We start from the raw sequence: 16,435 nt of genomic DNA, 5'->3' as shown, positions 1-16,435 counted from the left end.
TCCCTCCCTTTTAGGTAAATCATGTTTTGCTTGTTTTGTTTGCATATTTAAACAAAAAAACTGTCAAATCAAACCTCTTTACACACAATTCAAGAGGAGTTGTATGAGTTGTAGTGGGGAAGATGAGATCAGAAATGGAGAGGGATTTAATAAACAAGCAGCTGCATTCTAAAGTAAAAAATTGAATTTTTGACAGTGAGGTCGTGAAGTAAGACAATCCAAAAAGTACTTCATAAACGTTTAAAAGGTAACTTTATCATGTAGGCATGGAAAGTAATTACATCCACTCAAATTACTGTAAATGATGAGTTTTTTATGAGTCATTTTTTATCAGTAATTTGTAAGCCTAATTTATTAGGGTTTTTTTAATTATTATTTCCAGTTTTTGACAGTTACTTTTACTCAAGTACATTTTTCACCACACTTGAACCTACTTTGAGTACTAAGTAAAATCAGACTGAAATAAGACAACAAAAAAACACTGTGAAAGGAAATTGTGCCTCACCGTGGATGATAAGTCTGGGTCTAGACCAGTGGTTCTCAACTGGAATAGTCTTGTGACCCACAATATGCCGTGGTCAATACGTTGTGACCCAAACTGCGCGTCGCACCGTCAGATTCTTCCAATAATCATAATACATTTTATCATGCATTTCATAATATGCATTATTATTTGCATTGTATGCTGATATACAATGTGTCTTATGAAGTAGTGGAGAGGAAAAGGCCTATTAACCATGTTTCAGTCTGTCTTCAACATCATAGTCAGTTTTAGTGCATTGCATCATAGCTCCGCGACCCACCCAGGAACCCTCCGCGACCCACTTTTGGGTCCCGACCCACCAGTTGAGAATCACTGGTCTAGACAATTCTGCAGAGTCAGCGTGGTGAGAATCTTCAGGGTCTGTCTTTTCAGACTGTGAAATGTAATTCATTTTGATGTCTGTAAATGGTTGCCAAGCTTTAGTAGGCTATATTCCAGGCGACATCAACGTGGTGCCCGCGGGCGCCAGGTGGCCCTCCAGGAGCTTCTGAGCTGCCCACCAAGGATGTTAATAAACATGGCTGCAGGATTTTAGTCACAGTTAATGCTTTTCTTAATTTAAATATGAGATTATTTCTTTACAGCCTATAAAGAATATTTCCTTACCACTTATAAGCACATTTTCATTCAATCTAGTGTGATTTGGGAATGATGCCAAGACATCAGTAGAGGATTTTGAACAAAAGTAGCCCTTGGCAGTCATGGGTAAGCGGTTAGGGCATCAGACTTGTAGCCCAAAGGTTGCTGGTTCGACTCCCGACCCGCCAGGTTGCTGGGGGGAGTAATTAACCAGTGCTCTCCCCCATCCTTCTCCATGACTGAGGTACCTTGAGCATGGTACAGTCCCGCCGCACTGCTCCCTTGGTGCGCCATTGGGGGCTGGCCCGTTGCACGGGTGAGGCATAAAGGCAATTTCGTTGTGTGCAGTGTGCAGTGAAGACTTGTGTGCTGTGGAGTGCTGTGTCACAGTGGCTGAGTGCAGGGGGTGAATGTTGTTGTCCATTATAGGGTCCAGTTTGCCTAGTGTTCTCTTCTCAGCAGTGGTAGTGAGAGCCTCCAGTTCTGTGCCAACAACAGACCCAGCTTTCCTCACCAGCCTGTCAAGCATCTCTCTTGCTGATTCTCCCACCCCAACATGCATAGGAAAGCACGCTGGCCATGACAGACTGGTAGAACATCTGCAGGAGTCTGTTGCACACATTGAAGAATCTCAGCTTCCTCAGAAAATAAAGCCTGCGTTGGCCTTTCTTGTAGAGTGCTTGTGAGTTGGCAGACCAGTCCAGTTTATTGTCCGGATGTACCCCCAAGTACTTGTAGGTGCAAACTGTCTCTACTGTCTCCCCCTCGATTGAGACAGGCAGCAGGGGTGTGGTAGTTGGCCTGAAGTCGACTACCATTTCCTTGGTCTTGCTAGTGTCTAGTGTGTTTTGACATTGCATTTCATAGATAGTATCACATTTTATCTCTAACCCTGCAAGTGAATAAACCTGAAATTCTCCATTTAGTTTTCCATCTTGATAATCGAGACTGGCTGGTTTTTCCTCCATGTAAATGCTTGCTACTTGCTTCCTTCTCATCCACACACACTTCCAGGCGCAGACGAGTGTGGCAGCAAGTATCTCTGTATATCAGCTCTGTATTTGTGTCTTTGTTTTCGTCTTTTTTCATGTATTTATTGACTTTCTTCCACTTCAACTCTCACCTTTATTGTCCCCAAAAGGGGCGATTAAGTGTGCAGCAAGACATAGCAACATAGGCCTACCACAGGACAGGGCAGGCATATAGTGAAGTGGTCAATAAATGGTTAAAATGTCCATAAACATGGTTATAAAATAAGATAAAAACACATCATAAATAAAATAAGAAACATCATCAAACCATAAAATGCCATAAATAGCACCAGGGATTAGGTCAAATAATTTATCATGAGGATCAATTTATAAATGACAGACACCCCCTGCACCCATTTCTGGCCAACTAGAGGAGCCTGTTCAGCCTGTACAGACAATGTGCCATCCCCTGCCTGCCAGACTGAGGAAATATTTTGTGTCCAGGGCCATCCAGCTCTTCAACACCACACAGAAAGATACACTGGGAGAATGGGATTGTCATTGGTGACTGGACTGCATGAACTGACCCCCCAACACTCACACTTGCACACTCATCTGTTCCCCCCACCCCCACGTCTTAGATTCTTTTCTCTGTGGAGCATCTACACTAGCCTGGCGAGAAGCCAGACTTTAATACTTCTTTCCAAACGTCTGACTCGTCAGGCTACATCTACACTGCACCCCACCCCTTGCCTGGCACAAGCGCCGGCACTATCCTGCACTACCTTGGACACTTATGTAACTGTACTAGGGTCGCCTAACACAGAACAATCACCCACTACACCCCACCTACCTCGGCCCCTGGGATAGCTGCGTTGTAATACCTTGGACATTTTTATTTACACTGAGGCACTCTTAACACAAAACAATCACCCAGGTCTTTTACTGCACTATGTGTGTGTGTGTGTGTGTGTGTGTGTGTGTGTGTGTGTGTGTGTGTGTGTGTGTGTGTGTGTGTGTGTGTGTGTGTGTGTGTGTGTGTGTGTGTGTGTGTGTGTGTGTGTGTGTGTGTGTGTGTGTGTGTGTGTGTGTTACCCTAGACCAGGAGTTTAACATTTGCTGGACTCAAGTGTGTGCTACATTTTTACTGTAACGTAGCCTATAATATGGTTTTAGGTCTTTGATCTTGGTATTAGATCGTTGTGTGTTTTTTGTACTTGTGTATTTATGTAAGATGACAGACACCTTAATTGCCTTTGGGAATAATAAATGTACTTTACTATAATAAAAGTACTCTACTTTACTGTACTATCAGTAATCATTAACCTCTTCCTGCCCATAACCTGTCAGGAGGACACAACCAGCAGACTCCACCTCCCAAACCACATAACGAACAAATGAATGAATGAATGTCTTTATTGTCATTGTACAGGTACAACAACATTTGTAGAGTGCAGATGCTATACCTCCAAACATGCTGTTACATGGAGTCTACACCCTGTATTTACATCGATTACATATGTCTGTGTTATGTTATGAATGACACAAAAAATGCACAGTGTTCTGTGATATGGCTTGAACTGTTGCGGTAAGCTATGCTGTTGATGTGTGTAGCCAGGCCACGCCCGCATAGGGACGCAACACCTCCTGCCTTCGGCATCTAGTCAGGCCAGAAGCAATTCAAATATTGTCTCAGAGTTCCGGAGAAATCGGGAACTCCACCCACTTTGTCGGGAATTAATCAACTTTGAGCAGCTCCAATGGCCCTGGGTAGAGGCGTGTTCAAGGCAGTGACGTGGTTTGAGCGGTGACGTTCTATATGGACAAAGAAAATGTTTGGTTTAAACTTTAGCACAGCTTTGTCTGGCCTCGACCAGTAGGAAACTGAGGGAGGCGGATTAAGCAGGCCGTCTGGAAATGTTATTCGGTACCTTCTTGGTCAGACCAACATCTCAGAACGATATTTGAAAGTCGATGACAATCAGTCAAGTTGATGTGAAAGTACAGAGAGCACATTGATATTTACAAAGGACCTTGTGAAGGTGGAGACTGTTGTGAAAGTGGCCGCCTTCAACATAGGCTTCAAGTACAGGGGGAAGTCCTGGTTTGTGTTCATAGACATAGTATAGCCGTTGGGGGGCTTTTTAAAATTGGAAGTGGCCCCTCCAATAAAAAAGGTCTATCTAATTTAATCTATTCTGTTTAAGTCAAGACTGTGTTTTTTTTTTAATTTAGTATGTAAAATAGTATGTTCGATCAGTCTTCCATGGTCAAACCATGTCAACAAGTGACTTGATTAATGAAATAATGTATGATATATAAATTGCAATACTCGAAATGGGAAATGCACACAAATGAACTGAGGCAGGGAGTGGGCTCTGCAACCCTGTCATCCCAAAATCTGTGAGTTGGTCATTAACAATAGCAGGCTACGGCCCAGCCGTGGCTCAATCGGCTGGGCACCAGGCTGCTACACCGCCAACCCAGGTTCGATTCCGACCCGAGGTCATTTGCCGAGCCCTCCCTGTCTCTCTTTCCCAACTCATTTTCTGTCTCTCTGTAACTGTCCTGTCACAATAAAGGCATAACCCCCCACCCACCCAAAAAAACAATCGCAGGCTAGACCATAATGGAAACTTGGTTGTTTGTCACAGACGTAGTGCCACATGAGACTAGCATTGCTCAACTTCCTTTATTGGCCACATGCCATATTCATCTAAAGTTTTTTTTACATGTTTCCTACAATTGAAACCACACAGAGGCAGTGGCAGAGGCAACCTGGCTGTTTAACAGGAAGTAGGCCTACATCTACCACCACATACCATTTTGTTTTTGTTTCTGTGGAGGAAATGTTCTGCGGTTCACCTGCCAACTGTCACACATCAACCAAGCATGTAAATCATCACAATAGTTTACACATCACATTCCCGGCTCCATAACTGTGCCCTCACATTCTGCAAATTTGGCAAACCTGGTTAGAGAACTATTACCCTACACTTTGTGCAAAATATACCTCAATTGTGAGTTTCCTTTATTTGGCACACAGAATGAACTAATCCAGAACCTTCCGAACACTGGAACCTTAAAAGGCTGAATTGAGGAGACTTCACAGAACAGAATAAACTTCCCATCTACATTACTGGGAAGTCAGGGGAGATGCTGTTCGCCCTTACTGTCTCAGAACTAGGATTTGTATAACTCTCTCTCTCTCTCTCTCTCTCTCTCTCTCTCTCTCTCTCTCTCTCTCTCTCTCTCTCTCTCTCTCTCTCTCTGTGTGTCTGTGTGTGTTTGCATTTTCACATGTCAACTCCGGAGAATTGAGCGGTATAGCAGCCTCCAGTGTGAATGAGGGAATGTGTAGTATGTGTGTTTTGAAAGCGATTTGAGTCAACTTCATAGTTGTGTTACAACTATAAATAGGCCTACATGTTGTATTGTATTGTATCTTGACCTCATGTGGACACCCATTGTCACCTGGAAATACCCAAGCTCATTGATGCTTCTCCCATTTCTGTAACGTCTTTGCAAAGCAACCTCATCGGTCCCCACCTGGGTTTTGTCTGGTGCAAAGTGTATTTTCAAAGGCTCTCTTCAAAGGGTGGAGTGCATGCGGTTAGAACAGTTGTACTGCAACCGAAAAAATGCCCTATAAAGATGAGTGAACAGAACATTTAGAAGTAGGTCTATACTGCTTTGTGTAGCTCAAAATGCCCAAGAGTTTAGTGAGGTGACACAAGGCATTCATCGTGTAGTGGAAAGTGCGCACATCCAGCAAAAAAGCATCAGCAGGTGCCAAATCAAAACATTGTCACATGTAGGAGCGGGAAAGGATCTGCACACTGCTTGCGAAAGACTTAATTTATTAGGAGCAACGTTTCGATAGATCTTCTTCAGGCATCCATCATGTAGCCTACTTATTTGTACATAAAGGACATATATGTTTATGTATGTGTGAACATCATGTGGCATTAAAGTCTCACTGAAGTGTCATTGCAATTGTGACACACCACATGCTGCACACAGCGAAACTGCATTCATGCTTCCCCCCTGCAACACTTCTACACGGCAACATTTCATTTCGTTAATATTTTCAATGTGATTTATTGCCTAGGCCTACATGCTTCCTTGTGTGTTTTTACAAACACTATTAGTTATAGTTCTACTTCTAGGCTGTAGCCTATCCGCAACTTCCTCTCATAGTTAATATGTAGCATAGAGCTGTATAGGCCCAGGATTGCATGTTGAGCCTCTCCTTTACGGTGATCTGAATTACTGAAAGGAAGCCCCGAGTTTTTATAGCAGCATGGGCACAAGCAGGGAGTGGGGGGGACGGGGGGGGTCCTTAGAGGACGCAACTGGTCCGTTATACAGGCGTGCGTAAAGTGAAGATTTGAAATAAGTAGACGACCGTCACATAGCCTACTCTTGGTTGCGCTCATTTCTTAATCATATAGCCTACTATAGCGCACATAATAACGAAACAATTATGTGCCACAGCTCACACTATCCTTCCTGTCTTGTCAGATGACTCTTCCTGCTAAGCAAGATTCAGGGAGTGGTTCCCAGCATTGGTTTCCAGCGTAATATCCTCTATCGCCATAGTAAAAGCGGTTTGTTGTAACGCGCATCTTGGAAACTTCTGTGGCCATAGACTACGGATATGTGGTGAGTGCGCACATGTTTTATTTACATTCGATTCATATATGTCTTAAAATATTTAGGAGAAACTTGTTTATAAGAATTGTAGGTGTGCCCTAGTCTTCAGTAAAGAGATTGCGTAGCCTAACGCAGTAGATGACTGTTCTAGCCTACAAATAAAATGGCAAGCGACATCCTGACCACCGAGTGTCTGATTTGACGAAGAGAGTTCTTATTGAATATGTTGTATCTTAACAATAAAGTGAGTAGGCCTAGTTTTAGTGCCACCGATCCATACCAAACGTTTGTCATAAACGGCGAGGTTTGTAGCCAGCCTTGCGAAATATATTACGAAGCAAGGTTTGAAGTTCACGGACGGTCACACGTTTCTGAAACCACTTAGACAACAAGTCATTTTAAAGTTAAGGAGTTCCATGTGTAGCCTAGATGGTTCTTATAGGAAAGGGGTGCCTGAAATAATAAAGAAATGACATTCCAGAAAGATATAAGCCTCTTGAATATGTGTATATTTCCCAACACTTGTGTCGTAATGTAAATCAACATAAAATAGTGGGTAAGAATATGGACCAAAATGCTGAAGAAAAAGTTGATTAGGCCTACGATGAATGAAATAAAAACCTTCCTCCGGCACATAGATGAGAACATGCCTATTCCAGTGCCCCGCGCAACGGAAATCAGGTCTAGTCTAACATCATGACGAACATAGGCTTATTCACATAGAGTAGAGCATTTGGTTGCACTAAATATCTTTTATCTGTCTCATATTCTGAGAAACTGGAAATATTGGATGTAAGCTGCAATCAACAGTAGCCTATTGAGTACAGTAAAGGCATATTTATTTTCGCAAGGTACAATGCACGACTTAAGTTTGCTTCATAAAACATGAACTAAACCTTCCTCGTGGTGTTAATGTGAGGTGCATAGTCTGTGTACACTATTTTTCCAAGTTAGAAGATACTACCTGGTATCAAGGCCACTGAAGGTTATTGAAACATGGATTACCAACATTTGTTTTATTTTATTTTAAATTATCACTAGCATTTCTTTGGTAGGCCAAATTTATAAATTAATCTCATGAAAACTTATTCTACACTAGAGATGGTCCCTAAACAGGTAATCCCAGCATGTTTAGCAGAAGGAAAACGAACAATGCAGAACAACAATGTTTTAAAATGTTGAGCAGTTGATTCCAAAATTCTAGTTCAGCCATAAGTCATACCTTCTAGCCTCTAATGCGATAGTCTTTTGTGACCGCAGAGGAGAAGCAAGAATGCATTTTATAACACTATCCTATTATGGGCATCTGTTTAATATCAATAGTATCCATGATCTACAGATGCAGACAGATAATGGCTACATAATCTTCTAATCATGGGCTGGGGGGTTTGAGGCCGACATTGCAGCCAGAGGGTCATGAATCAGACTGTCTTAAGTGAATGGCCAGCTCTTCTCCATGCCACTCACTGCTGCTAAGGAGTTACTGTCACACACACACACACACACACACACACACACACACACACACACACACACACACACACACACACGTATGCAGAGGTTGGTTGCATATAATTGTTTGCATGCACCAGCTTTTCGCCGCCATCCCTCCCACTTCTCTCTGGTCACCATTCTCATGTCTGCTCGCACTTGGCCCCCTGCTCACACCACACGTGTTAGGGCTCCAATGCAGAAGCTGACATTTGGCAGCCCCATAATGCACGCCGTTCCACGGGTGGAACGCTGTTATTGAAAAGTTAACCACTATACACTACTTTGACATAGTCCTGACGCACTACGACTTGGTCATTGCCATTCCGGTAACAGCAAACTTATAACTCTGTCTGTGTCTTAACGGGTTAAACTGTGAGCTGAGCCATGTGTGCTCCTGCATGATGATCACAGTGTGATGAATAAAGACCAATGGTTAGCAACCTTTTTTAACAAACACCCCCATGACCTAATCAAAAGCCTGATGTGACAAAGCCATGATCCAAATGTGTCCCGCTTTAGAGATATTGCAATGTCGAATTTGAGGTTACTACAATATCCAACATAACTGTAAGGCAGTATTGCCCCCACTTGCAACTGAATGCCACCCCCGCCCCCATGATTTATTCCTCTGAATGCCGCCCCACCCTGGTCTCCCTAATGTCCCCTAGGGGGCTGTACAACCCCCGTTGAGAAACACTGCTGTACACACTTGCCCCTCTGCAAGGAGATGAAAACTGAAACCAGCGCTGGCCATGTAAAACCAAAGCAGAATTTGCATGCAATAGGCCACAGGGTTGACTGTGGTAGACAAATGTGGGTCATCTCTCCACACCTAAGGAATCGGGCAGACACATGGCTCGTGTAACCTGGATATGTGCAGCAGCCGTGCACTTCAAAACAAGAGCTGTCAGAGTTGTGGTTGCACCAGTACAAGCTTGACTTTTTCTGGTGAACTTGGCTTTGAGGTTTTACACTGTTTCTCGGTAGGGCCTACTTAACACACATTTTTTGGAATCATGAACTCTACTCACAAATACAAAAACTCACACACAATGGGCAAATCCCCTCATGTCTTCTGCAAAATGAATGTCTTGACTCAAAACGATGTACTGTCTTCTAAAAACGCAATTTTGTTGTCAAATGACAAACACAAGCCATCATTTGAATCAGCACTTTAACACTAATGCTTATGGTAAAACACTATATTCTACTAATGATACAGTAGACCTTATTTTGTTCAGTGTTCCACTTACATTGAGCCTAAAAAACAAAATAAAAAGTCTGAGTGATGTGAGACCATTGGGCTGTGGGAACATAGACACGCTCCCCAGCAGAGACCTCAAATGCCTCTTGGGGTCAGCTCTATGTTCACACGGCCCATTGGTCCCACGGCCCTTTGGTCCCACAGCTTATTCCTGCTGCTCCATGTTCCCACATTTATAAGAAATTATTCAAATATAGGCCCTGTGTTCCACAACTCCATGTTCACACATTTCCGAGTAAACTAAGAGAACGTGCCTTTCTTCCCGCCATGGAAAATAGGTTCTGAGTTTGAATAAATTCTCAAAAATGTGGGAACATGGCGGAGCAGGAATATGCTGTGGGGCCATTGGGTTGATCAATGGGCCTAAAAAATAAAGGATAACTTCTGCCAATTTCAATATGCTGTTGTATTGCTCACACTACTCTTAACTTGTCAGTACCCGGTGATGCTGCATTTTTCGACTCAGCCCTTTCCGAAATCTGAGCTATTCTAACGGGGACAGACTTTGTTTACATGCAAAATTTTCCCTAACATAGGTCTACTCCAAATATTATCCCAAAAGGTATTGCTGTTTGTTAGTTGTCTGCTGATGTTGCATAACCTTTTGGATGTTATTGGGAATACTCAAGATGTTTTATTGAAATGTAAACATACACCTACCCCCATTACAATTACCAGGATCTCGGAAAGGGCTAAAGACAAAAAAAATCTCTGGTACTGAGTCCAGAGTAGTGTGAGCATTACAACTGCATGTTGAAATTGGAAGAAGTTAGGCCAACCCTTTAATGTTAAAAGTCTTAGTGATGTGTGACCAATGGGCCGTGGGAAGACATGCTCCCGCCTCTGTAGTACAGTATATGACAGAGTTACAACCAATTCGAGCTCTTGTTTTAATTACCTGATTTACTTCAGTCAACAGCCTTGCCTTATTGCAGTGACCAAGTCTTAATCTGTTATGTTTTTATGATGTAGTGGAGTCTTTTCAGCAGAGAGTGAATGGGCCTGCCAGTGGTCATAATCACAATCACAATCACAATTAAATTGCCATGGCCAAAATCGTGATTTTCGATTCATTTTGATTAATTGTGTAGCCCTAACTAGTAGGCCTATTAGGAGAATTTCATCATGGTGCCGCTGCAGTTATGGTTTTTTTTACTATTGTGCTTCTCAGTCAGTAAACATACTGGTTTGATGTTTTCATTTAGTCAGGAAAAATCTGATGAAATTCATCTGGTTGCCCCGATGCTACCTTGAAATCAGTTCTAAAAAGAATTGTGAAAATTGTTTTTCAATGGTTGTAAAAGGGCTCATCGTCTCATCTCTTTGTATTAGAAAGCCAGCTTCCATTGTCCTTTTGGGAGTCCCCAAGGCAGCTCTCAGGAGATTGGGCTAAGTGCATCTGAGAGCTAATGTTGTTATTGTGGATAGTGTGCCCATCAGAGTCTATGCGATGCATAACGGGGTGGAGCTGGCAAAGTGGCGCACAAAGAGTGTGTTGAGGATGCTCTCAAGCAGTTTCAATAGTGCCCAATAAATCAAAGCATCAGTGATCAGCAATATTACTGGGTGGTTGACGTTTAAGGGCGTAACGCATAAAAAAGTTTTTCCAATTCCTGATAAAAATGATGGAAAAAATGGGAAAAAATAGAAAAAATAAAGCACTTAGTGGTCCGTGGAATTTCGCCTAATTTTTGCCATTTTTGGAAAATGTGTCCTGCATCAACACATTGCATAGGCATGTCACACCGCAGGCTAATGAAGTCACACCACAGGAAATTCACAGCAGGATATTTGACATATAAACTTTTACATAAATCTTAACAAAAATGTTTCTTCTCATCTAAGACTAATATGAAACATAATGTACCACATCTTCTTTCATTGACATTTGTTTTTTAAAGGAAAAATAACAGTTTTGTAGGTTTTTAACCAATGTTCCGAAAAAACAAGGCATCATGTCAACCACCCTACTACACACTGATCAGCAATAAGTATAGGCCAATCATCTGAGATCCAAAGACTGTGTCAATGACACCCATATTCTGTGGCAGTTCAGATAGCAGAGCAGGGTGTCATCTCAACCAAACAAATCAAAATCAATAATGCAGCATTAGTAGTAGCTGTACTGATCAGTAATTAATATCATTAGAGATCTCAGTTGATGAAGCCTGGCTGCATGGTTCACATTGCACTTCACATGTGAAGACGTTCAACACAAATAGGTCTAATATTTAATTGATAAAACACTTATTTTTTGTTTATTTTTTTTGTTTAACGCTTGTAATAGCCAATGATTAATTGTGCTGGTGCAGTAGTGATTATTTTGTGTTTAAATCCAGTGTAGTAAAACTAAGGAAATAATTGTTCAGGTATGAATGACAGTAGAAGGTTAAGTCTTGATTGTAGCCTGATTCCCAATACTACCACTGTTGAAAAGATGTATACAGACAGGCCTGGCACTCTATACCAAGCTATCAACAAGGTAATTGTCTGACATCAAAGACAAAGCATCAAGGAAGGCTATGTAGAACTTATATGTTATGGTGCCAATGTGTTTCTAGGCCAGGGATGTCAAACTCAGGCCCGGGGGCCAAATCTGGCCCGCCGAGTCATTTTATTAATGCGAGATAATTTCAAATGTGTTTTGCAAATTGCCCACATACACCATTAATATATAGCGTAGAACTTATAAGACTTGAACATGAAATTTGGTGTGTCACAGGAATATGAGTGAAACAGCTCAGACTCCTATGCAACAGAATATGTGCAGGCATATTTGAACTATGATGGGAATCTTTTTGTGAAATTTAAATATGAGTATTAAGAGTGTGTATGCACAATTATAGGGCGTTTTAAAAAATAAATATTGAGCTTGTCCCCCAACTTCGTTTCAGATTTTGTATTTTGAGTTTGACCCCCCCAGTTCTAGGCTATCACTCAACATTGCAATACATTATAACCAACCCTATTCACACATACTGTAAAGTGCATATGGTACAAATTGAATATCGTTGCAAGTCAGTTTCCTGTTACTAAACATTCATCAGTGGCTTTGTCACTTACTACTTTGGTGTGACATATGACTAAGTACCATACTTCCCTTATCACTGCAAGACACTCCCAAGAAAATGAAAAATAAAAAAGCTCTGCTGCTTCAGTTTTTACAGTGGAATACGCTTAATAACAAATCCGTACTGTTCATGTTCAACAAACAAAGACCTCTAATCTGAGAGACTTATTATGTTTCATGTCTTACTACGTCCACACTTATATCACACATTCTTTCTTTCAGGCGCATCATCCATGGGGAGAAGCTGACCACTGTAGTGAACTGACTGAAACAAAACAATGACCTCAAAAGCCAAACCCAAACATCACACAGATGGTGTGAAACCCTCAAAAGAACCCCCCAGCTTGCCTGTGTCTCTGTGTCGACTTCACCTTATTAATCCAGAAAGCTAAAAGACCACCGCAAGATGTATCGTAATTTCCGCATCCAGCACTTGCATTTCATGCAGGTGCTCTCCACCTGTCTCCTCCTGTCAGGGGTCATGGTGTACTGGGACACCCTGAACAACGCTGTGACGGCCTCCTACTTCTTCTTCGGCCCCAGTTTCAGAAACGACAGCTTTGTCGTCAGCCCAGAGGAAGCGCGCAAATTCAGCGACCACCGATATTTGATCAACCACGTGGACAAGTGCCTCAAGTCCGAGGACGTCTTCCTCCTCCTCTTCGTCAAGAGCAGCCCCAAGAATTTCCAACGTCGTGAAGGGATACGGGCCACCTGGGGCAACGAGAGCTACATCAAGAGGGAGCTGGGGGTGTCTGTGAAGGTGCTGTTTGTTTTGGGGGTGCAGGATCCCGGGCACGACCCCAAGATGCTGGTCCAGCAGCAGCTGAAGCAGGAGGACCAGAGACACCACGACTTGATCCAGCAGGACTTTGTCGATTCTTTCTATAACCTCACGGTCAAGCTGCTCCTCCAGTTCAACTGGATGCACGACCACTGCAGCCAGGCTCGGTTCGTGATCTCCTCCGACGATGACATGTTCATCCACATGCCCAATCTCGTCCGCTACCTGCAGGAGGCTGGCCAACAGGCGGATGGCGCTCGGGAACTGTGGGTGGGCAGGGTGTTCAGAAACTCAGGCCCGGTTCGCTGGAAGACCAACAAGTATTACGTGTCACCAGAGATGTACCCCTGGTCGTCCTATCCGCCGTACACGGGAGGGGCGGCGTACGTGCTCTCCAGAGACGTGGCTCTGCGGATACGGGAGGCCACCCTGACGCTCAACGCCACGCTCCACATCGACGACGTCTTCATGGGCATCTGCGCCAGCGTCATCGGGGTGACCCCGAAGGCGCACAACTTCTTCTCGGGCGAGAGGAAGACGCCCTATCACCCGTGCGTCTACAAGCGGATGATCACGTCCCATGGGCATGAGGGAGACCTGCGGGAGCTGTGGGAGAGTGCCACCAGCCCCGAGGTCCAGACGGTGGACTCCGGCTCCCTGGGACTGCTCTACTGCTCCATGACCAGGACGAGGCTACTATGCAACCCCTTCAACCTCAACACTTACTCTTGCAAGATAGCAAACATTTTTTAAGCTTTTGGGTGGTTTATGAAATTATGAAATTGCATGGTTGTGTTTGCCATCACCAAAGAATGAATAGTCCTAGACATTTATTTCGAACTAGATGTGAATTTTTGGACTTGAACTTTTGAAATGTTTTTTTTTCACACATGTACTGTTTTTCTGTACTGTATTTTTCTTTTACTGTAAATTCTGTGACTTTTTTTTCTTCCAAAGAAGTGAATGTTGTGCACAAGTCTTGTGATATTTAAATATTTTTTTTAAGAGACTGAAGAGTTTTGACATGTTCATGAACATAAAGTATTCTAAGATGCACCTAGAAGTCACTCCATCAAACTTCATTAAAAGCTATGACTTGATGGTTTGGTTTGGTGCATTAAGAGAGCACAGCTATTTGAAGAGCACTGTACAGATTGGGATGCACTCCCTCGTCACCCAATCAAAGTAGTAAAACAAGACCGTAATAGTAAGACAGATGCATTGAAGATGTTGCCTTTGAAAACAAGGGCAGATTAATGACATGCCCATCATTGTTATACAGTACCAAGTCTGAAAAGAAAATAGGTCTCCACGTTGACCTCGAAAAGTTAATGAGTTAATGTGCCTTGTATAGAGTATTCGCACCCAAGATTTAGTAAAAATCTGTCCACCTAACCCAAATTAATGTGCAACCAAAAAAATGGTTAGGGACTCGCATATGGCTGGACAAGCAGAGGACAGAATGCTTCCAGCTAGTTCCTGCAGAGGAATAGAAAGAGCAACGGTCATACCATAGACAGGGTTCAATGGACAGGAGGAAGTAAAGTTGTCAGCTGGATAGCGTGAGGTGTGTCTTGCCTTTATTATCGCCGTTCACTTATGAGACCAGTTGATAAAAGCTATATGTGTGAGGTTACTAGAAGGACAGCCTCCATTTCAGTCAAACAAACTAGCAGTTGTAAGGGACATTTGGGAGCCAGTAACCACATACTGTATATGGACACATGATGCGGGGTCTCTATATTTTGTTTTAGTCCCAAAAGAGAAAGTGGCTAGGCTTGACACTGCCCACAGAATCCGATTCCTCTACGTTTGAACGCACAGGAAAGTTTGTTGAACTACACATCAAGCTGCTGACCAGATATGCTGTCTTTTGCTGTTGTTTTGCGGCTCTGTGCCATGCTGTACCTGTGTGTGTGTGTGTGTGTGAGTGTGTGAGAGAGAGAGTGTGTGTGTGTGTGTACTGTATGTGTGTGTGTGTGCGCGTGTGCGTGGGTGGGCGCACGTGTGTGTGTGTGTGTGTGTGTGTGTGTGTGTGTGTGTGTGTGTGTGTGTGTGTGTGTGTGTGCGCGTGTGTGCGCATGTTTGTTGTTAATGCTGGGTCTTTTTAATTGAGTTGAAGACATGTCTGTGAATTCCTTTTATTTCAGCTGGTAAGATTGTAATGGTTTTTATTTCTTTTTTTTTAATGCCTTTTTTATTTTTCATAGTAGAGTGAAGTCAGACAGGAAGCAAGTGGGGAGATAGATGAGGTAGGTTTGGGAAATGACCCAGGCCAGAATCGTACCCGGTGCCCATTGGTAGAGCGAGATTGTACTTTTTAAGACAAATCTAGCTGTTATTTCAATTCAATATACAGTATGTGTAGACTATCTCAATTGAAAGTAGAGGTATGACTGATGAAAATTGTCGATTTTGTTTACATTGCCAGCACTCATTAAAAAGATCAGTATTACAAGAAGTGAATCATTGAATGTTTTTTTTCGTGGAAAACATCAGCTGTAGACATATTAGCTTTTTTATATTCTATTCGCTTTTCACTATTTCCTTTTTCTCTTGTGTTGCCCCTTTTGAGTTGTCTGCAATGTCTTAGAGTCCCCATCACTGTTCATTTCATGTTTGCGGTGTTCTCCGTTATTTGGCTAATTTGGATTTTCTCTCAATTCACTTTACAATGGCCGTCTACAATTGCCGTCTCCGGGCATGTCCAAATAATAGTCCTTATAAACCAAACATTAAATCAATAGTGCACTGACCCGTAAATGTTCTGAGCTGAACATGTATGTCTAACTGAAACATAAAAGGGACTCAAAACGGAAAAAAGGTATCGAAAAAAAGATATTTATTAAACGGAGTCTAGGGGTGAACAGAACGAGGAGCCGAGCTCCTAGGTACAAACCAAAGAAACTCGACAGAAGAACAATCTCTCGGGGGGGAAATGCATTGGCCACGGTGTAGTACGGGGGCGTTGCCTGAGGACACGAGTGGATGGAAAATTAACTCCCTTGCGCATGGTCATTGGTCAGTGGGTGCGATGGATACAATCTCCGTACTCCCTTGCGCATGGTCAGTG

At 42.8% G+C, this 16,435-nt stretch overlaps 1 protein-coding gene across 1 annotated transcript; it reads left to right on the top strand.

Moving 5' to 3' along the window:
- Positions 1 to 6,493: 6,493 nt before the first annotated feature.
- b3gnt5b (UDP-GlcNAc:betaGal beta-1,3-N-acetylglucosaminyltransferase 5b) lies at positions 6,494 to 14,462 on the top strand. The gene is made up of 2 exons (XM_063219487.1): positions 6,494 to 6,759; positions 12,801 to 14,462. The coding sequence occupies exon 2, from the start codon at positions 12,985 to 12,987 to the stop codon at positions 14,113 to 14,115; it is 1,131 nt and encodes a 376-aa protein (XP_063075557.1). The 5' UTR covers positions 6,494 to 6,759; positions 12,801 to 12,984; the 3' UTR covers positions 14,116 to 14,462.
- The last annotated feature ends 1,973 nt before the right edge of the window (positions 14,463 to 16,435 follow it).

The sequence above is a fragment of the Engraulis encrasicolus genome, chromosome 16, assembly GCF_034702125.1.
Source record: "Engraulis encrasicolus isolate BLACKSEA-1 chromosome 16, IST_EnEncr_1.0, whole genome shotgun sequence".
NCBI classification, from domain to species: Eukaryota; Metazoa; Chordata; class Actinopteri; order Clupeiformes; family Engraulidae; genus Engraulis; species Engraulis encrasicolus.
This window is presented reverse-complemented; position numbering and strand designations above follow the sequence as displayed.

What these genes read in the sequence shown, in the direction of transcription:
- b3gnt5b (XM_063219487.1), top strand. Translation starts at nt 12,985, where the DNA reads ATGTATCGTAATTTCCGCATCCAGCACTTGCATTTCATGCAGGTGCTC.